At 43.5% G+C, this 22397-nt stretch overlaps 2 protein-coding genes and 4 non-coding genes across 6 annotated transcripts; 1 reads left to right on the forward strand and 5 right to left on the reverse strand.

Moving 5' to 3' along the window:
- Positions 1-11: 11 nt before the first annotated feature.
- LOC138948448 (large ribosomal subunit protein eL8-like) lies at positions 12-13794 on the reverse strand. The gene is made up of 6 exons (XM_070319994.1): positions 13762-13794; positions 12048-12165; positions 11010-11159; positions 10314-10534; positions 2741-2941; positions 12-159 (listed from the first exon to the last, which is right to left on the reverse strand). The coding sequence occupies exons 1-6, from the start codon at positions 13792-13794 to the stop codon at positions 55-57; spliced, it is 828 nt and encodes a 275-aa protein (XP_070176095.1). The 3' UTR covers positions 12-54.
- Positions 2353-2424, reverse strand: LOC138949568 (small nucleolar RNA SNORD36). The gene has a single exon (XR_011450345.1). It is a non-coding gene; the product is annotated as a small nucleolar RNA SNORD36 (small nucleolar RNA).
- Positions 3928-3998, reverse strand: LOC138949569 (small nucleolar RNA SNORD36). The gene has a single exon (XR_011450346.1). It is a non-coding gene; the product is annotated as a small nucleolar RNA SNORD36 (small nucleolar RNA).
- LOC138949570 (small nucleolar RNA SNORD36) lies at positions 7052-7132 on the reverse strand. Its single transcript, XR_011450347.1, has one exon. It is a non-coding gene; the product is annotated as a small nucleolar RNA SNORD36 (small nucleolar RNA).
- LOC138949571 (small nucleolar RNA SNORD36) lies at positions 8275-8355 on the reverse strand. Its single transcript, XR_011450348.1, has one exon. It is a non-coding gene; the product is annotated as a small nucleolar RNA SNORD36 (small nucleolar RNA).
- Positions 13114-22043, forward strand: LOC138948222 (mediator of RNA polymerase II transcription subunit 22-like). The gene is made up of 4 exons (XM_070319728.1): positions 13114-13313; positions 15912-16062; positions 16350-16430; positions 18932-22043. The coding sequence occupies exons 2-4, from the start codon at positions 15934-15936 to the stop codon at positions 19148-19150; spliced, it is 429 nt and encodes a 142-aa protein (XP_070175829.1). The 5' UTR covers positions 13114-13313; positions 15912-15933; the 3' UTR covers positions 19151-22043.
- Positions 22044-22397: the final 354 nt, after the last annotated feature.

Genomic DNA, 22397 nt, shown 5'->3' on the forward strand with positions numbered 1-22397 from the left:
TCACACGAGTGGTATTTTCTGTCTTTTTTTTAATGGCTGACACAAGGCAATAGTTTATCCCATCTTCTGGGCCAGTTCGCGGGCCTTTGCTTTCTCCAGCTTGCTGATGCGTGCTTGAGACTTGGCACCCATCACACCGCCACCCCAGTGACGTCGGATCTGAAACATCGAAACGTAATGCACACAAACATCAACAATTGCACACAACGTCGGATCTGAAACAATGCACACAACCATCAACAATTGCACACAACCATCAACAATTGCACACAACCATCAACAATTGCACACAACCATCAACAATTGCACACAACCATCAACAATTGCACACAACCATCAACAATTGCACACAACCATCAACAATTGCACACAACCATCAACAATTGCACACAACCATCAACAATTGCACACAACCATCAACAATTGCACACAACCATCAACAATTGCACACAACCATCAACAATTGCACACAACCATCAACAATTGCACACAACCATCAACAATTGCACACAACCATCAACAATTGCACACAACCATCAACAATTGCACATCAACAATTGCACACAACCATCAACAATTGCACACAATCAAGTTTTCTCAACCAGTGCCTCCAGAAATCACCCGCTTGAGAACCCACTAGCAGCTCCTGGAACACCAGGAAGCGTCTGCAATACACCACGATACCTACTTTCAATTTTATACGAGTCGAACTTGCCCTTGCTACCACCTCTAGAAAGTGACCACCTGCCTCCCAGACTAGTTTATCTTCTACATAATTCACATTTCCACAGCTACCATCTGTCTATAATGAACATTTTGAAAATTGACAGTTACTTCCCATGTCATGGATATTGCATAGGAGATGGGAGGCAAAGTTAAAAAAACAGTTAAGTTTGGGCACAGGAACAATTTGTAAAAAGATAAAAAATGAAAACAAATGTAAACACGACTAACAAGAATTAAACAGCGAGAGAAAAACCTGAGAAAAATAAAAACCACTTGTTAATCTCAATGCTTATTCTATATGGTGCCACATTTGTTCCGCATAATTCTCCCTCTTGTTCTCGTTTATATTCAGTTTCTTTGCCTTAGACAAACTCTCGTTAACTATGAATTGTTCTACTTGTGATCAGTTGCTCAGACACAGCCAAGGAATAGAATCATGATCTTTGATTCATAGAGTGTGTAACGTATCATCATCACAACTTGTCACGTCAAACTGTGAACCACAACCCATGGAGACACCCTTTCCCCTGAGTGTTAGGTCAATCAAGTGTGTCATCTTGATGGTAACAAGGAAGCTAAGACTGTTTACCAATTCATTATTTCAACAATACACATCAGTGCATAAGTGGGAAGGGGGGTATGAAAATCCTGCTTGAAATGTTTGCACAGCCACCAACACCGGTGTTATTCTCCCTTGGTTCAGGTTTTTATTATCTTCACTGACCCACCTACAGGACTGCAGAGCAATTTCACTGCATACAGTGAGTGTTTCAGGGATCTGCGTTTGGGAGCTGAGTGTGCAGTGTTGGGTACTACGGGGTAATAAGGGTTATGATAGTTTGCTATTTGCCAACATCCATGTTTGCTTCAGAACAATCTTTATTTAGATAGCTTGGCCAGAACGTTACAAGCTTTAATACTTTTTTCTTCTCACCGTTTTCAAAAGAAGTTGACTTTTATTAAAAACCCAGAGCAGAAAGTAAATGTATTCATCAGAAAGATCTTGAACGAGGTTTGCTCAGACACAGCCAAGGTAAGAATCATAATCTTTGATTCATACAGAAAATGATATCGTCATTGCAATCCCACAACACAGATATTACACACGAGCTGATCAGGAGTTTAATTCTGTTGCCAGGGTAAAATCAGAAGCTGACATGAAAGTTTTTCATCTGAAACGTCTATAACTGCAGCAAGATTTGTTCATCTTTCATCAACATTACATTTGGCTCAAAGTCAAAGCATGAGGAATATTACTAACAAAGAGGCCCTCAGGGCAGTACTAAATAAAGTCTGTGCACAACGGTCCGCCGTGAACAAAATCCTTGCAGTTAATTCTTCTAGTGCTATTTTTCCCCTGTACGTGAACTTCCAGTTTTTTAATATTAATTTTCTCTGCTTCTTTTTGAGGAGGACCTGAGAGAACGGAATGGTTTGTAGAAAGTGAGGGAATTGGACAGGAAGGGTAAAGGGAATCAAAACGCCTGTATCCTATCACAGCTAGCTTATATTCCATTCTGTAGTGAGAGGAGTGATTTAATGAAGGGTCATAAAACACAGGTGTATAAACACTGTACGTTCCTTCTCAAGAACCAGACTTGTTGACTTTGCTTTCTGTCAAGATTGGTTGCTCAGACTTAAAAAGCTCGATTTAAAGAAACATCACTGTTGTTTCAGATAAAATCATCATCACTGCAACCAATGTGTGAGCCAAGACAAGTGTGAGCCAAGACAAATGAATGAAAGCCTGATCATAGTAACTTCACAATTAAATCTGACTCTTTTCTCATCAGACAGTGCAACACAACGAACTCTCTGCTCTTTCAACTCGGAGCTACCACTACGCTCCTCGGAGGCAAAGGGGCCAGCGTGAGTGGGTTTTCAAGAGCACAACCATGTTGCCCCCTGCTACTAAGGTAGTCATGCTCTGTTTTCAGGCCTTTTTTCTAATCCTCCGCACCTAACTTTCAACCTCACACCAAAAAGTGCAAGACAAAAAAAAACCAGCACCCACCTCGTCGGATCTGTCGTTGAAGTTTGTCTTGACGGCCTCTACGACCTTTGACAGGGCGGGCTTGTCCTCGGGGTTGACCGCGGAGATGGCCAAACAGGCCGCCGTCTTCCTGTGCACCACGCGACCCAGGCGAGCCTTGCCCTTCACGATGGCGTACGGTACGCCCATCTTGCGACACAGGGCCGGCAGGAACAGCACGATCTGTGGACAGAGAGTATGTTGGTCAATGGGCCGGCAGGAACAGCACGATCTGTGGACAGAGAGTATGTTGGTCAATACACTGGAACCTCAGACCTGTTTACCCCCAAAACTTGACAAGAGTAATGGTCAAGTCAAAAATAGTTATCCGATGACCAAAATAGTAACCCTGTGGTTACAAATGCCAACATTAGCAACACAAACCTAATTAGAATATCGTAGTCTGGACTCAAATAGAGTATTTTTTCCCTACAAAAATAATAAATGACTCCAAAATAGTATGGGTAGAGAGGCCTGTAGCCTCCCTCTTGGAAAACCCTGCTTTCTCAGATGCTTTCCATGCCAGGATGACTGCTTCTGCTGTGAGCTAAGGGGAATAATGCTTTCCATGCCAGGATGACTGCTTCTGCTGTGAGCTAAGGGGGATAATGCTTTCCATGCCAGGATGTCTGTTTCTGCTGTGAGCTAAGGGGGATAATGCTTTCCATGCCAGGATGACTGCTTCTGCTGTGAGCTAAGGGGGATAATGCTTTCCATGCCAGGATGACTGCTTCTGCTGTGAGCTAAGGGGGATAATGCTTTCCATGCCAGGATGACTGCTTCTGCTGTGAGCTAAGGGGGATAATGCTTTCCATGCCAGGGTGACTGCTTCTGTGAGCTAAGGGGGATAATGCTTTGTTACATGGCAAAAGCAACAGACACACAGGTAATCTTACATCTAGCAAGCGAGTTTTATCCACGATTCCAAGACAAGTTCATTGATTGAATGGTAAGTGTTTGTCCGTCCGTCTACTGAAAAGACCACTGGGTCGATGTATCAGTAAATGTAAAGTTTTAATTGTCAATAATTAAACATTCCAACAACCTACAATTCTTGTTGTAAAATTCTGTGTAACCAATAGCTTTACTCCTTGGCAAAGCACATGGGGGGGACGACGACATGTGCACTTGGCAGTGTTCTGGTTGACCCAGGTAGCTGGTGACAGTTGGTTGCTCAGACTTAAAAAGCTCGATTAATGAAAAATCACCTTTGATTCAGATAAAATCATCATCACTGCAACCAACCATCTGCGAGGCAAGAGATCACCATCTGCGAGGCAAGAGATCACCAAACAGAGGCAAGAGATCACCAAACAGAGGCAAGAGATCACCAAACAGAGGCAAGAGATCACCAAACAGAGGCAAGAGATCACCAAACAGAGGCAAGAGATCACCAAACAGAGGCAAGAGATCACCAAACAGAGGCAAGAGATCACCAAACAGAGGCAAGAGATCACCAAACAGAGGCAAGAGATCACCAAACAGAGGCAAGAGATCACCAAACAGAGGCAAGAGATCACCAAACAGAGGCAAGAGATCACCAAACAGAGGCAAGAGATCACCAAACAGAGGCAGTACTTTTTGGGGAGAGCGAGGCAAGAGATCACCAAACAGAGGCAGTACTTTTTGGGGAGAGCGAGGCAAGAGATCACCAAACAGAGGCAAGAGATCACCAAACAGAGGCAAGAGATCACCAAACAGAGGCAGTACTTTTTGGGGAGAGCGAGGCAAGAGATCACCAAACAGAGGCAGTACTTTTTGGGGAGAGCGAGGCAAGAGATCACCAAACAGAGGCAGTACTTTTTGGGGAGAGCGAGGCAAGAGATCACCAAACAGAGGCAGTACTTTTTGGGGAGAGCGAGGCAAGAGATCACCAAACAGAGGCAGTACTTTTTGGGGAGAGCGAGGCAAGAGATCACCAAACAGAGGCAGTACTTTTTGGGGAGAGCGAGGCAAGAGATCACCAAACAGAGGCAGTACTTTTTGGGGAGAGCGAGGCAAGAGATCACCAAACAGAGGCAGTACTTTTTGGGGAGAGCGAGGCAAGAGATCACCAAACAGAGGCAGTATTTTTTGGGGAGAGCGAGGCAAGAGATCACCAAACAGAGGCAGTACTTTTTGGGGAGAGCGAGGCAAGAGATCACCAAACAGAGGCAGTACTTTTTGGGGAGAGCGAGGCAAGAGATCACCAAACAGAGGCAGTACTTTTTGGGGAGAGCGAGGCAAGAGATCACCAAACAGAGGCAGTACTTTTTGGGGAGACAATGAATACATTCTTTTCTGTCAAAACAGCGCCAGTTACACGAGCTGAACCCTCCAAGTGTCCCTCTGGTAAGCACTGCTACAGAATGAGAATGATTCTAGTTGTTTCTCAATCCCCACTGCTTTTCCTGTTCAGCGGCCATCAGCCTCCGTAATCTCCTGTGGTCATACAAGTAGCTATTTTTACAACACAAACAAAACCTCTGCACTGCAGTTAAAAAAAAAAAATCTGTAATTGCATACGGTTCCCAGGTTTTCTTCCTTCTGTTTTTAGAGTCTAATAGCATCACATAGCAATTTAGAACATTTTGGAACCAATCAAAATAAAAAGTAATTCTGCTAATGAACGTTAATATACTGTTCAAAAAAAGAAACGCATAGCTTGTAATATTTGGTTAATTTAGTTATATGGCTACAAGGATATCCACCAAACTGCAGAAAATGTTTATCTGGTCGTCGACCTTTCGTCCATTGCCACAAGTGAGCTCTGCACGTGACGCATGCGTTATCAGTGGCTACAATGTCAAAATTGCTCATTTGGCATGACCACTCGTCATGCTTCAGTGTAATCTCGTGAAACTCGGGGAATATTGAGCTCTCACCATGTCTTCCAAAACCCATAAAAGCGGATTGTTCGCCACAAAGAAATCAGACGACAATTCAGCGACGAAAGATGGCCCGATTGAGCAGAGAAGACCGCCAAATTGCATTGGGTCGTTTACAAGCAGGCCAAAGTCAAAGTGCAATCGCCAGGCACTTCCACGTGTCCCAGAGCACCATCAGTAGACTGTGGGTCAGGTTTCAAGCCACTGGCTCCGTTGCTGACTTGCCACGAGCGGGAAGACCAAGGGCGACAACTGCTGCTCACGACCGCTTCATACGGCTCCGCCACCTCCGGAATCGTTTCCTGTCGGCCTCATCTTCTGTCCAGGCTCTCCCCGGGCCACACCGATTATCGGACCAGACCGTGCGGAACCGCCTGCATGAAGCTGGTTTGAGAGCTCGCAGACCTCACAGAGGAGCTGTCCTCACCCGCCGCCATCGCCAGAACCGAGTGCAGTGGGGCAACCAGCACCTTCGCTGGACCGTCCGGAATCACTGGAGACACGTGTGGTTCAGCGACGAGTCCTACTTCCTGCTCCAGCGACATGATGGTCGGAGGAGGGTCTACCGGAGAGTAAACGAACGTTACGCGCCCAACTGTGTGGATGAGGCACCCGTTCATGGTGGTGGAGGCGTCATGGTGTGGGGGGCGATCAATACCGCTGGAAGGAGCACCCTGGTGCACGTCCAAGGGCACATAACTGCCCAGCGATACGTGGAGGAAATTCTGCGCCCACACGCCCTTCCTCTTCTGGCTGACCAGGATGCCATATTCCAGCAGGACAACGCTCGCCCGCACACAGCACGACTCACCACCCAGTTCCTCACCGACCACCATGTCCAGGTGCTTCCCTGGCCATCCATGTCGCCAGACATGAACCCGATAGAACACCTCTGGGATGAATTGGACAGACGTGTGCGCAGGCGAGAAGAAGCGCCGGCAAATCACCGCGATCTATTGCAGGCACTTCAGGAGGAGTGGGACACCATCCCACAGCAAGATATCCGGCATCTGATCCAGTCCATGCCCAGAAGGTGCCGGGCAGTTGTTGCTGCTCAAGGCAGTCACACCCCCTACTGACTTGACAGCCTCGGCACCCAATCGTATTGATTGACTGATTGATTTGAAGATGCAAATGAACTGTGTGTGCATTCAACTGTGTCCATACCAAATTTCAAACAAATAATCTAAATATTGGATTTTCTGTTAATTTTTTTCGAAAAATAAAACAAATTTGGCAAGTAGCAACTATGCGTTTCTTTTTTTGAACAGTATACTTTATACTTTAAAGCTGTGAGACTTAAGTGCTACCCTGGTTATGTTACAATCCCTCAAAGAATATTGCTAAAAATTACACACACACAAAAACAAGAAAAATAAACCAACACAAGTCAAACTTCTTCGCTAACCATCGTTTTGATTGGAGGGTTGCTCAGACAGAAAAATGTCAAAAATGTTTGTCTTCAGCTGGTGTGTCAGGTGAAGAAATTCCTTTCTCATCACTGCAAACCCATCACAACCAAGCCCTAACCAGCACAACCAAGCCCTAACCAGCACAACCAAGCCCAAACCATCACAACCTGTCCTGATGCCATTAATGCAAGACATTCTGACAACTAAACTCCACTCTAATGCACATTTCCCAGACGCCACGAACACACAAAAACTATTTTATTGCGCCTACACAACACACGTTTGCCCGACGACATGAATGCAAATAATCATCCTTACATCATGTAGAAAGAAGATTTCTTACTTCACGGTATCCCCTGCACCCTATTCCTTTTTCCCACATACTTGCCACACGAACTTGACGTATCTAGCGGTAGTATTCGAACAAGCTTTTCCTGTCCTTTCCTAGTCATCGGCAATATCCTGGTCTCCTCCCAACCCACCCCCCTTTTACAAACAACTGTAAAATTCTTACGAATGTCATCCTTGAAAGTGAGACCAACTGCTGGGGCAATGTTCCTACCGTACACAGGTAATCTTAGAGAACAAATATTCAAACAAAAAGAGGACACAGCAGTAACCAGACTTGTGCTTTCTTTCTCAATATTTCAGCAGCTACACACTGCCTTCTTCAGGATGGTATGATGAAAAAAAGTCAATTAGAGGATATTGCCGATGATGGAACAAATGTCAAGTTAGCACAGACCAAGGCGAACAGCTCAGAGATCTAGGTGGTAGATTTTATTGCATCAGTGATGCATCAGATAGATAATCATTCATCATAGCTATGGCCTGGGTCTGTGAAAGTGTCTACATTTTCATTGCTGAATGTCATCCCCGACTAGAGAACAAGTGAGTTGGACCTGGATTAACAATATCTATCGATGAACAAGTTTTGGCTGTAACAGGCATGGGAATTGATTTTTAAAACTTCTCTAAAAACAAAGGGTGTCAAGATTTTATTTTTTAAATCTAGTTTAAAATATGTGCAATCTGGCACATTCTGCAAGTATGTTTCATCAATTTTACACAGCAAATAATCTGACCAAATGTAATGCATGTTTCGTATTGCCAGTAACCAACGATCAACTCAGTTTTTTGTCACACTCGACACAGAGTGCCATGCCTGCCTTTTCCTCTTTCCAAAAACACTCCGGATATCCTTTGTCCTTAACTTTTGATATATTTTGATGGAAGGGTTGCTCAGACAGAAAAATGTCAAAAATGTTTGTCTTCAGCTGGTGTGTCAGGTGAAGAAATTCCTTTCTCATCACTGCAATCCCATCACAACTCAGGGGCACAACCTGTCCTGATGCCATTAATGCAAGACATTCTCTGGGACTAAACATTTAACTTAGCTCTAATGCCCGTTTCCCCGATGCCATGAACACAAAAAAATCATTTTATTGGAACCAATACAACTCGGCTCTCACACGCATGGTTTCCTAAACACCCTGAATGCCAATAATTGTTGGAACATCATGCCAAAAGATTGCTCCCCCTCCTGCGGTCCTTTCCTTATGGGCAGTATCCCCTGCACCCCATTCACACATAACTGACACACGGACCTTACATATCTAGCGGTAGTATTCAACACACATCACTGACACATGGACTTTACATATCTAGCGGTAGTATTCAAACAAGCTTTTCCTGTCCTTGTCATCAGCAATATCCCCGTCTCCTCCCAACACACCCTTCCTTCCCCTTTACCAAACAATAACTGCAATTGTATCTCACGAATGTGAAATGATTCTGCATCAAATCCATTACACCGTAATTTGAAAAATGTTGCGATTCTAATTTATCAAAGCTATTTATAGTTTCAGAAAAATATGATTTGATAACTCCCCCCCCCCCCCCCCCCCCCGACGTTACTTCAAAAAATGTGTTAATAATTAGAGTAGAAGATATTGAATTCACTCATCAGCAAGATGTTAGGAAAGGTTTGCTCAGACACAGCCAAGGTAAGAATCATAATTCTTGATTCATACAGAAAAAATACATCGTCATTGCAAACTCTCAGAACACAATTAAGTATGACATACAACCGTACAGAATGCATCAAAGCACTAAACAATAAAATAAATCAAAATTATGACCAATTCTGCATAACTTCTTTTACAAATGTACATAACCAAACTCATTAAAAGCAGAACTAGGGTTCTTATTAAACAGGTAATCTGAATAAAAAAAATTAAAAAATAAAAATCATGCAGGGGTAAAAGTAAAGGAGTATGCACAACATAAACCACTGAACTGGTTTCACATCTTCTTCCCTTCTCAACTTTATGAAAATAAAGAAAATCTGTCGGGGAATAGCCCTGCCTTCAAATCAGGAATCCCAGGTTTCCTATGGTAACATTCACCCCTGAAGATAAGAGCAACTGCTGGGGTACTTTACTACACAGGCAATCTTCCGCACGGAACAAATGCACAGACCAAGGTGAACAGCTCAGAGATCTAGGTGGTAGATTTTCTTGCATCAGTGATGCATCAGATAGATAATCATTCATCATAGCAATTTCCCTGGTCTATGAAAGTGTTTATCTAAATTAACGATGCTGGACTTTCATGGAACGTCATTTTTCGTGCACTTAGAATCCAATCAATATCACCTTATTTCTTTACTTTTCATTCAGGAGATATGAAGCCTGTTGATTTTCCTGCTTACTTTGATAAAAACGCTACCACTCACACGGACCGCCACCACTCACACGGACCGTTACCACTCACACGGACCGTTACCACTCACACGGACCGTTACCACTCACACGGACCGTTACCAAAGCACACACTCTGTATTATTCTCTGACTAGAGAACTAGTAAGCCGGACCTGGATTACTATTATATATATTGACCAACAAGATTTACCTACAAAGACATTATTGGTCAGAACACCTACATGTCAAAACTACTAATTGATTGAACCAGCCGGAGGTTAAACCAACGGGCGAGATAAAAAGAACTGTTATTCTGAACTTCTTGTTGCATTGAATACACACAACCTACTTCCTCCACCGCCCAACATTCCTCCCTGGACAGACTGTAAAATCAGCAAGTCTGGCAGCCGAACGAAATTCAGTTGTGGATGGAGCATTGGATACTGGGACGGGGCGGTGTGAGAGAACACTGGGACAAGGAACAGGAGTATTTGACCGTCAAACGTATCAGGAGAATATTTATTCCCCAACACTACAAGAAGTTTGAGGACAAAAATACAACTTCCTCCTCACCTCAAGGGGGTCCACGTCGTGAGCGATCACCACCAACTGCGCTCTCTTGGACTCGATGAGGGCGGTGACAGTGTTGACGCCTGAACGGACCACAGGCGGCTTCTTGGTAGGCCGGTCCTGCTTGCCGCTGGCTCGCTCCTCCGCTCGCTTCCTCAGACGTTCCTTCTTGGCCTGCTTGGTCTCAGGCTTGTACTTGTCCAGCAGACGGAACAGCTGTGTGGCTGCACACACACATCACACAGCTCACAACTGCACAGAGACCAATGGCCGCCTCTCCTACCCCCTATTTTCTCCCGCCGACCCTAATATTCTTTTAAATCATTTATCAAAACCAAACACTTTTGACACATTTTGCAAACCATACCAAGACTAAGGAAAGTAACCTTTTTAGAACTAGACATCACATGTGACAGTTGCAATAAAAAAGCCTGACCTACCAACCCATTTTTTGGTGTTCACGTTACCCTAAAACCAACATTATATTTGGCCTAACATCACGCAGCTCACAACTTCACAGACACCCCCCCCCCCCCCCCCCCCAGGTAACAGCTGCATGGCAGCACAAAAAGGTAGCGGCTCAAAACCTATGAACAGTGTGACTACACAGCTCAAAACCAATTCACGGAGAGCCCCACTCCGCGATAAGACCCACCTGTCTGTCTAAGGAACTCACATCTGTCTGTTTAAGGAACCCACCTGTCTGTTTATCTGCTGCCTGTGTGAACTGGTGGATGGGCGGGGGGACCTTCAGACGCTGGTACAGGATTGCTCGCTGACGCTGCAGACGGATGTACTTGGGCCATCTCACAAATCGCGACAGATCACGCTTGGGCTGGATGTCCTGACCTGAAGTAGCAGTCCACAATGTTACATCATAGGACAGTGTTACTGTTAACTGTATTAACGTACATACGAATCAGGCATTTAAGTTTCCAAAAATCGTTAATCAATATTGTTTGCAAATGAACACAGAATCTGAAACACAATGAACAAAAGATGGAGATGGGGTGGCCATTGTAGTTTCATGAGTATAAAACACAGTTGTGCACTGTATGCAAATATTTTGCTTGCTACAAAACAGACTAATGATGAAGAATACGATGTATAAATTGAACCAATAAATCAGCGTGCCATACAATCCTGCAATGCTGACAGGAGAATACTGACTTTACTGTGAACATGTACTAGCTATACAAGTTTCTACAGCTGAACCTGTTCTGGTGACCACCTCCAGACAACGACTTCCTGCTCAATATCACCACCCAAATGATCCCGGACAAAGTTTTTCTCTTCTTTTTCAGTAATTCACCTGTGCACAACACTTCCCTTTAATCCCTTGGGTGGTCGCTGTTCATAAGTGTGGCTGTATTTGCAGTGTCAAGGTCTGTCGCTCAACGTCACAATTCATGCCTAACCGCTCTTGACGGACAAATCAGTGACGCATGACTGTCGGATATGCTGGTGGACATACAAAAAGAGCCAACACAATGATTATGGACAGCATATCCGACAGTCATGCGTTACTGATTTGCCTGTCGGATGTGCTGTCCATAATCATGGTGTTGGCTCCTTTTGATAGCACACCTGATCATAATTTCTTTTGTATGCAAGGCTGTGCAAGTGTCTATGTCCACCAGCTCTCCACACAACAATCACCGCACAGGTTCACAAATGACAGACATTGACACACTTTAAATTAAGGCTACAATAAATAAGGTTCACCGAGGGACTTACCGATGCCAAAGTTCTTGGGCCGTTTTTCAAAGAGAGGGTTGGTAATCTTCTTGAGCTCCGGCTTCTTGCCGAAGGTGGGGGCGGAAGCCACCTTCTTCTTCCCCTTCTTAGGCTTAGGCTGGAAAAACAAACCAATACATCACAAGTCAACACACAGTACCAGCAACGTCAGCGATGCAAACATGTTTTACTTCCGAAATCGAAACTGTGTATGATCTGACACTGGAATAAAAACAAAAGTTTGTCCACACTTCATCTGTTTCACTTTCAATTTCATGGCATCGCCTCACTGCATCTGCACATGGCTAACAGTAACCCACATTATCCTTTTATCAAAGTACAACGAAACAAAATTCTCTTCAAAATCGTCTAGGACTGCAAACATTGCAAACGACTTTTGTTTCTGAGGGCTCGCCAATTCCATGTTATTTGTGTCGACAGCGTCCCCACCTGAAAAGCCTGCAAGTGCAACACTACAAGAACAAATGTGTACGCGTCGAGAATTACCGATCGAAATCTTCCAATATTCGGCAACCCTCCCAAAGGAAAACAAAACTGGCTGAACGTTTAATGCCTACATTATTCTAGCTACGATACGAGCCATATAATACAGAAAAAGAAACAAAGATGGCTTAGACTTATAGCGATAGATGTTGATGATCACAATACGTTCCGTAACCCACCATGTTTTTAGTTGGAAAGACCGGAAGGTGGTGGAAGTCGCGAAATATCTCGCATCCAACTTCCTGTTACATCTATCTACCAGATCATATCAAAATACACAAAACAAGAAGCATAAAGATGTCTCAAAGATTTACTAACAGAATTTACTTTAGCACCATAAGCTTACCAATGCAAACCAAACCGAAAAAGGGAAATTTAAAACAAATTAGTTGCTTCTGTAGTAGATAACATTTTCAATGTGGCATGATAACTTGACTGAGCTATTATCCACTCGAACACAAACTGAGTTCAAATAATCTACAACAGTGTCTGAGTTGCTAAAATGCTAATGAGCTTGGAGAAAAACAAAGTTTGCGCAAGTGTATAATCTTTGAATTAAATTTGTTTGGGAAAGTTCATCGATTTTCGGTAGATTACTTTTCATGGATATTTGCATTGTTCGCCTGCTTCGAAAGAGAGAAATGCCGGAGACGGATGAACGTTTGCGTGCAGGACGCCGATCGGGTTAACTACTGACCAGACAGACAGTTGATTCTTGTCCTGGTGCTGTTGCGTAAAATATTGCAACGATTTCAGTTCCTGGTAAATTGAACTTACAACTTGATACTGATAGCTAAGGCCCAAAAAAATAATAGGTGTGGTTACGGTAACATAGCCAAAAAAAATAGGGTAGGAAGGTAGGCAATCACTTTTTTTTTTTGTTTTACTTTTTTTTCTAATGTGTACAAATTAAACCTACTTGACAGGGAAATAAGTGTGCGACTCGGGCGTTTTCGCTTTCATTGCGTTTTCTGCACTGGTTTTCTTGTGTGCTTTTTTTAATTTTTTTTACAAATGTAATAAAAAGTTATAGGGTCGGCCCCTAAAAATAGGGTAGGTCGGGTTACCGTAACCACACCTATTTTTTTTTTAGGCCTAATCTTGCGGTGTTGCCATCCCTATCTAGAAAAGTAGAATCACCACAGTTCCAGGATCAGCTCTACCAGGACCAGTACCACTCACTGTACCGGTATCAGTAAACACCTTCTACCATGGGAACAGAGCATTGGAGCGAAGCGTCCATGTTTAATTTCATAAGTGCTTTGGAATTAACGTGTAATGTACCCATTTTAACGCGAGTTGTTTGCCTGTAGGTGAAATCTGAATACAATTATTAGTATGATAGGGGCTACTGTTACGCCTTTTTCAAGTCGTAATTCGACTCAGAAATTCTATAGTTACGGCATGACGTCATTTTACTGTCGTAACCCGCTCACTGCAGGCTTCGGTTACACCTTTTCCACGAGTCGTAGAGTCACTCGGCCCGACTTTGATTACGGGGCGGCGTGATCCTACCCGGACATTCTCTAGTTACAACATGACGCCATTTTACTGTCGCAACACGCTCACTATTATTCATGTCCCTTGTTAGGACATACTTGTATGTACTGGTGGTTGATTTTCCAGATATCCTCTCGAGGCTTATATGAGGCTCAGTGATTATAGATTTCACTGTTCCTTTAACGGGTTTATTCCGTATTTTTATCTGTACTAATGGTACAGGTGACTGTGGGGAGTGAAGTAGTTGTTTGTTCAACCCATCCCGTTATTTTGTTTCTCCAAACAAGGAATCATTTGTGTATGATTTGTGGTGGAATTTCCTCCATGGTGTGTAGGCTACTAGGATGTACTGTACTGAATGTACTATGGGTTATTGTTCCCGTATGTGTACTATGCGTACAGGTTAATTAATTGGAGGGAAAATGTAGTGGTTGTTTGTTTGCATCAGATGGTTTCGTCCTCCATTGATGCAGGCATAGTCCAACTCGCCAAACTGCAATGCTTCGTTGAAAGTCTTTCTGGGGGCTCGTTTGCGCTGCACCTGCAGGGTTCGCGACGACCGGACGAAGAGCTGGACGAACGCGTTCGTTTCAAAGTCAGAGATAACTTTTTGCAACCTGTCGAAGGACTCGAACGTACTTCCTACTGTCAAAACTGCTTCGCTGTGAAGTCCGCTATCCATGACTAAAGTAAACCGGCCTGCATACGGGTAGAAACGCACAACCACTACTAGTGAGTAATGCGGACTGTTGAACACGTCTGTCCTCACTCGACCCACGCTTTAAAATGGCCGCCCAAACCGGATCAAACCGGAAGTAGAGCGCGGCCCTGGCGGGGAAATGCTTTGTGGCGTAATCAAAGCAAAGAAGGGAAAAGTTACGGGCGGCGTAAGTGTAGCCACTGCGTATTAGTATTACATATAAAATGTATTAATGACAACAAGTTGAACAACAAAATATAATGTTGGCACAATAATTTTGAAACATAATATATATATGTTGAAATAAATTTTAGTAATCTGAGACCAAGATCTTAGATGCAACAGCCATTGAAAAAAACATTCTGATAGCATACTCCAGATAAAACTAAAGGCAAAAGCTATACGCACTCTGTGTGTATACAGTCAGTATACACTCCGACAATGAAAAGCTCTGTTACAAATCTGTAGCCAATGAAATTCCCCCTAAACAAGTCGTTAGGAAGTAGCCAATGAAAAATCAGTCTGACTATGGACTTCCGCTATCTCCTTTTCGGAGTGTCGAGGGTTGGCAAATAATGTACATGTATACAACCGTTTCTAGGTCAATAAACACTCTGAGTGTGTCCCAAACTCGGACAATAAAGTGCCGTGTAGCATCCGTTTTGTGTGTGTGTGTGTGTTTGTTTTTGTCTGTGTTTGTCCCCAGCGTACTTTGATACCATGAATCGAAAGTGAAGCGTTCCTTCGCAAAATGGCGTTGAATGACGCTCTGAGTGTTGATGCGGTTCACTGCTGGTCTTTTCAGTACACGCCGAAAATTATCTACAATCATTACAGCAAAGGCTGTGCAGCATCATATTGTTTTCGTTTCTTTGTACTCTTATAATCAACTGCTCTGCATTCCTATCGCAAAGTAGAGTCGAAGGCAAATTTGCTTCGCGATCGGAAGTTAGCGCTGGAGTGTATACAAGATTCTGACCCCTGTATACTTTCCGAGTGCGTATAGCCAGTGCGAAAACTAAAATCACTGTAGAAACGACGTCACTATCAGGATCACATACTGAAAGAAGAGCAACAATTTTTATATATTCATATCTGGATATATTATGGTTTTTGAATCATTTATCTTTTAATTATTAATTTGTTTGTTTGTTTTGCAGCTGATCAAGCTGTGTGGCCGCCATGTCTCAGGGAGGTCAGAGGTCAATGCCGCAGAGCAAGGAGGCACAACTGCGAGACTACACCATGCGACTCAAGAGCAATGTCAAGGCCATGTTTGAAAACTTCACGGAGATCATCAAGCTGGCCAGGGTGAGTTATCTGTGGCCGTAAAATTATCACTTATGTTTGTACAGGAAATGAAAGCATTTTCAGAAAGTCAGCATCAAATGTATTGGAACATCACATTTCAATAATACTAGTATGAATTTTAGACAACAGTGAAGTACTCTCTTTCAAAAGAGATTGATTCACTGATTGATGAGAGACAGACAGACAAAAAGAGAGAGAGAACAAGAGTTTACACTTGTATACAAACCGTTTCCAGAAAAAATAGTTGTGATCACCAATAACCCATATAGTTGTTGCCATGACAACAGGTGGAAGAAGACGGACAGCTGCAACGTGCGACGCAGAACGAACAGGACCACTTTGAGATGCAGGTCCGCGCGTCAAACATCGTGAGTACACATCACCTGCTGTTAGTGCGACACTGCTTCTTCTTTCTCTTCTTTGCTTGCTGCATGGGTACAACTGTGTGACACTGCTTCTTCTCTTCTCTCTTCTTCGCTTGCTACATGGGTACAATCGTCACCTGGGCTTCGTGGTACAATCGTCACCTGGGCTTCGTGGTACAATCGTCACCTGGGCTTCATGGTACAATCGTCACCTGGGCTTCATGGTACAATCGTCACCTGGGCTTCGTGGTACAATCGTCACCTGGGCTTCATGGTACAATCGTCACCTGGGCTTCATGGTACAATCGTCACCTGGGCTTCATGGTACAATCATCACCCGGGCTTCATGGTACAATCATCACCTGGGCTTCATGGTACAATCGTCACCTGGGCTTCATGGTACAATCGTCATCTGGGCTTCATGCCAGGCTGTATACAGTGGAAACCCCCTTTTCTAGACTTTAAAGCACAGTGCTGAAAGTCCACAGAATGGGGCACTGGCCTTTGGCTAGTACTTCTCATAATTTACTAGCCAGAGAGCAAATTTTACTCGCCAAAAGGCCCAAACCAACCATTTGTTTCAGCAACTTTACTCGCATTTGGCGAGTAGATTAACATTTCTACTCTCCATTTACATGTTTCTACTCGCCATACGACCTGGTTTTCTCAGATGCTTCAGGCCTGAAAGTGGTGAGTATTTTACTCGCCATGGCGAGTAGAAACATGTAAATGGTGAGTAAAAATGTTAATCTACTCGCCAAATGCGAGTAAAGTTGCTGAAACAAATGGTTAAGTCTTACATTAGTGGTCTGAACAGGGGGGTTCCGCTGTATAGTTTGGCCCCTTGGTGCGCTGGCTGTGGCCATGTAGAGAGTTGCACTGTATAGTTTGGCCCTTGGGTGCGCTGGCTGTGGCCATGTAGAGAGTTCGGCTGTATAGTTTGGCCCCTTGGTGCGCTGGCTGTGGCCATGTAGAGAGTTCCGCTGTATAGTTTGGCCCCTTGGTGCGCTGGCTGTGGCCATGTAGAGAGTTTGGCTGTATAGTTTGGCCCCTTGGTGCGTTGGCTGTGGCCATGTAGAGAGTTCGGCTGTATAGTTTGGTCCCTTGGTGCGCTGGCTGTGGCCATGTAGAGAATTCCGCTGTATAGTTTGGCCCCTGCCCTTGGTGCGCTGGCTGTGGCCATGTAGAGAGTTCGGCTGTATAGTTTGGCCCCTTGGTGCGCTGGCTGTGGCCATGTAGAGAATTCCGCTGTATAGTTTGGCCCCTTGGTGCGCTGGCTGTGGCCATGTAGAGAGTTCGGCTGTATAGTTTGGCCCCTTGGTGCGCTGGCTGTGGCCATGTAGAGAGTTCCGCTGTATAGTTTGGCCCCTTGGTGCGCTGGCTGTTGCCATGTAGAGAGTCGCACTTCTCCATACTGAGTAAAACAAGACTGTGTATAGCTCAATGACAACTATCAGCGAAGGCAAGCCCATTGCATCACACTGAATAAGAGCTCCAATGTGCATGGTTTGGAGAGAAAAAGGTCATCACACCGCTGTTTTTGCTCTTTTCTTTCAGAAAGATGCATTATCATAGCTCACTAGGTACTGCGCTTGCCTCAGCTACAGGATCACAATTCTTCCACAGCTCTTAAAACCCCTGATAGTTATTTTCTGGAAATCGTCTGCTTTTCACTGATCTTGTGCAGACAAGATTATTCCTGGCTGGACCAGCTTTGATTAGTTTCGATTCTCATTCAGGGGTAAAGCTAAAAGACTACAGGTTGATGAAAATCTCATTTACGTTCAGAGTGCAACGGTTACTGAGATGTAACCAGTAAGCAAGCTGGCAGTACGCTTTAATTAGTTTAGACTTCACCACAGCTGACACCCCCCAAAAATCTTTCCCTTTTTTAGGAATGTTGTTTATGCATAAGAGAGGGTAATACAGTGGAACCCCTCTTTTATGACCTAACACAATCTGAGAAAATCAAGTCTTAAAAAGGGGGGAGTCTTAAAGGCATATGTACGCGCTCCCGTGTTTACAAAGTGTAGTTTGCCCATAATCGATGTCAAACGCACCATAAGACCATATAATGACGATATGTCACCATGCGCGGACCATAATACATGCATTACAGCTTGTTCTAGCCTCTGAAAAAGTGAGGATGTCAACAAAGCCGCGGTGTTAGCTCCCTTGCATCAACGTTACATGTGTTGCCAAATCTATAAATAGGACGATCCAGATCAAAATGAAAATTAACATATCTCAACATTGAAGGGGTCCTAGACCACAATATTTTGCAGGGAACTTAATTTAGCATGTCTCCAGCTGTTGGTAAAGCAATTAGCGTGTATAGTCATCGAGTACATATGCCTTTAAGGTTAAATTGGAGGTACATTGATAGTTTATAAACAGAAATCGAAAAAAGCAAGGAGGAAGTCTTTTTTTAGGTGGGGGGGGGGGGGGGGGGTGTGTGTTAAAAGGGGGTTGAACTGTACTGATGGGATTGTTTACCTGTGCAGGTGAGGGCGGGTGAGTCGCTGATGAAGCTGGTGTCCGATCTGAAACAGTTTCGTATCCTCAACGACTTTCCCTCCGTCAATGATTCCATCACGGCCAACATGCACCTGTACCGCGACATGCAGACCCAGATCGACACCAAGCTGATGGCGCTGCGTGACGAAATGGCTGCAGACCTCTTTGAGCTGGAGGAGGAGTACTACTCGTCTGTCTACAAGTGATGAAAACTGGCTGGAGAGTCTTTGTTCTTCTGTGCAAAGTTATCACTGTGTGGCACTTTGATCTACTTCAACTAGACATGGTGTTCTACTCTCCTCCCCTGAAATCGGCATATGTGTGCCTAAATGGCGGGGGAAAAAATGTACTACGCAGGAAACCCCACTCGTGCAAAAAACGGGAGTGTATGCATGAATTTCAGCCCATGAACGCAGAAGAAGAGGAAGATCTATTCTTTTGTGTACACGAGTTTGGGATACTGTCTGTGTACACGAGTTTGGGATACTGTCTGTGCAAACCACTGACCCTTTATAATTTTACACTTCCCTGCAAGCAATGAGGAGCAACAATTTTAAAAAACCACTTTATTATCTGAATGCAACAAACAGACATTTTTCAAAAAGACACACTTTCGAGGTGTTGGTTAACTTGGTCTGTGCAGGGAAAAACTGTTCAGTGATTTGAACCTGAAATGTGCTACAGTTCTGGGTACATGTGATGGAAAATGGCAGAGCTTTCCTTCTGAGAATGTGTTTTCGTAGACTGCTGCTCTTCTCGCTGAAGAGGTATTACTATTAAAGTATTTACTATTAGTATTACTCTTCTGTGCACAAAGTTCTGCAAGCACGGAAGACTATAGCTAAGACTGGAGTCATTTTGTGCAGGGAAATTCTTGTTCAACTGTTTGGACTTCAGGATGATTACTGTTCTTTGTGCAGTTGATCGAAAGCAGCATAGAATTGCGCTTAGGAGTGTTTGTGTGTGCGGTCAAATGACCGTTCAAAATGTTAAAGTGGAGGAGGAGGATCATCATTTTGTGTACAAGTAGCAAAGCTGTTGCCAACATCAGACCTGGGAACCACTACGATTTTGCCATATTTTGTACACTTGATTCATTATTGTCTAAAATACGACGGGCGCAGTGGCGTGGTGGTAAGACGTCGCCCTCCTAATCGGGAGGTCGTGAGTTCAAATCCCGGTCGCTGCCGCCTGGTGGGTTAAGAGTGGAGATTTTTCCGATCTCCCAGGTCAACTTATGTGCAGACCTGCTATAGTGACTTAACCCCCTTTGTGTGTACACGCAAGCACGCATCTGCTGAAGGGACATTAAAACCCCAAAACCAAAACCAACACGCAAGCACAAGACCAAGTGCGCACGGAAAAGATCCTGTAATCCATGTCTGAGTTCGGTGGGTTATGGAAACACGAAAATACCTAGCATGCCCACTCAACGAAAGCGGAGTGAGCTGACTATGCTCTCAGAGTATAGTGTGGGGGACCCAAATGGGCAAACGAGCTCACACGTAACCAGACAATTCTGGAACGCTGAAGAAGAAGTCTAAAACACAATAAGTACGGTCGTTAAAAACAAATATGATCAAAAAAATGTCTAAGACTTATTTTCTTCACAGGCTCATCCCGAAGTCGACCCAGTATTTTGGATATGTGAATGCTGTGTGGAGTACATTTTTTATCTGAAAGTACGCCAAGTTTCTTTGAGAATACTCTATTCTAAGTTACTCACTCTAAGTGGAAAACAGTGGTTCCCAGGTCTGCAACTACAAACAAAAAAGGCAGGCTGAAGAATGTGCTGCTTAATATCGCCACAAACATAACATAATTGCATAATTTTATGGTTAGGCAGTTTTGCAGCACAAAAGTCCATTTTATTGCTTTCAATAATTTCTGTAACATGTGAAATACACTGAAAAGGGGGAGCAGAAGTCACATAAAAACCCAATATAATCAATTCTGTCTTAGAGTACAGTTGCCCATCTGCCTCGACTTGAGCCTTTTGTAAATTCAAGTTTTTTTCAGAACTTAAAACAAATGGAATTTTCTGATAATTATGATGTTATAATGAAAGACCATAGGATTGTTTACAATGGTGATTTGTGACTAATTGTTGTAAAGGATGTACACTGATGCTGGCTTCCAAGAGTAGATGATGTTCTTATGCTTGACTGTGTCTTGACTTGTAAATGTTATACAGTTAGCCTTTGCAAAGATTTATTTTTGAACTTGCTGGAGAACGGTATTTATAGCATGTACGCACGCAAACAGAGGATGCTGATAGCTTGATCTAAGTTGAAGGAAGGCTGAAACTTGCTGGAGAACGGTATTTATAGCATGTACGCACGCAAACAGAGGATGCTGATAGCTTGATCTAAGTTGAAGGAAGGCTGAAACTTGCTGGAGAACGGTATTTATAGCATGTACGCACGCAAACAGAGGATGCTGATAGCTTGATCTAAGTTGAAGGAAGGCTGAAACTTGCTGGAGAACGGTATTTATAGCATGTACGCACGCAAACAGAGGATGCTGATAGCTTGATCTAAGTTGAAGGAAGGCTGAAACTTGCTGGAGAACGGTATTTATAGCATGTACGCACGCAAACAGAGGATGCTGATAGCTTGATCTAAGTTGAAGGAAGGCTGAAACTTGCTGGAGAACGGTATTTATAGTATGTACGCACGCAAACAGAGGATGCTGATAGCTTGATCTAAGTTGAAGGAAGGCTGAATGAAACTTCTCGAATTTCCAAATTTTATAAAGGTGCATGTTCTGGGGAGAGGGAATGCAATTGTATCATCCGACTCCCCCAATTTAATTGTTTTAATTATAGTTTTCTCCTTTCTTGAGATCCTCTTAGTCTTAGGTTTGTTGTTGATATCATCTGTGAATCTACCTCCAGTTTTAGACTACTTTCTTTTTTTGACTTTTAACGGCTTCCTAATTTCTGAGGTATTAAATGGGGGATTCCACTGCATAACATTTACAAGTTAGAGATCAGGTGAATACTTGATTGATTTGAGATATTCATGTTTGTGTGTGTGTGAGACACTGAGAGAGAAAATGTTCTTTGATACAATGACAATAAACATGCATGAAAAAGTTGCTGCATCTTTGTTGTGTGTGGCAACACATCTGGACTTTCGGACAAGAACATGCACATGACCATCCTCAATGACATCACAACACATATTCTTTCCAACACCAATATGTTTTATGTCGAGACACCACTTATCACATATTTACACATATGCACACAACGTCCATCCCCATTGCGCACACTCTAAGACTTAACCCTGGTAGTAACAGTTCCAACATTTATTGAACCGATATATACACATGTGTATCCACACATCAACAAACTCCCCTGACTGGGGTTCAAAATTCCACTAGCAACAAACTTGCTGCTGTACATTCCCCTTTAAGAGCAAAAAAACAAGTTTTTATACATATCATCAA

This window comes from Littorina saxatilis, linkage group LG15 (genome assembly GCF_037325665.1).
Source record: "Littorina saxatilis isolate snail1 linkage group LG15, US_GU_Lsax_2.0, whole genome shotgun sequence".
NCBI classification, from domain to species: Eukaryota; Metazoa; Mollusca; class Gastropoda; order Littorinimorpha; family Littorinidae; genus Littorina; species Littorina saxatilis.

Excerpts from the sequence above, each read along its gene's own strand:
- LOC138948448 (XM_070319994.1), bottom strand. The coding sequence starts at position 13,794 with ATGGACGCTTCGCTCCAATGCTCTGTTCCCATG. Across the intron at positions 12,166-13,761 it reads TCCAATGCTCTGTTCCCATG|CCTAAGCCTAAGAAGGGGAA; the intron begins GTAGAAGGTGTT and ends TTGTTTTTCCAG. Across the intron at positions 160-2,740 it reads TCAACGACAGATCCGACGAG|ATCCGACGTCACTGGGGTGG; the intron begins GTGGGTGCTGGT and ends TCGATGTTTCAG.
- LOC138948222 (XM_070319728.1), top strand. The coding sequence starts at position 15,934 with ATGTCTCAGGGAGGTCAGAGGTCAATGCCGCAGAGCAAGGAGGCACAA. Across the intron at positions 16,063-16,349 it reads AGATCATCAAGCTGGCCAGG|GTGGAAGAAGACGGACAGCT; the intron begins GTGAGTTATCTG and ends CCATGACAACAG. Across the intron at positions 16,431-18,931 it reads AGGTCCGCGCGTCAAACATC|GTGAGGGCGGGTGAGTCGCT; the intron begins GTGAGTACACAT and ends TTACCTGTGCAG.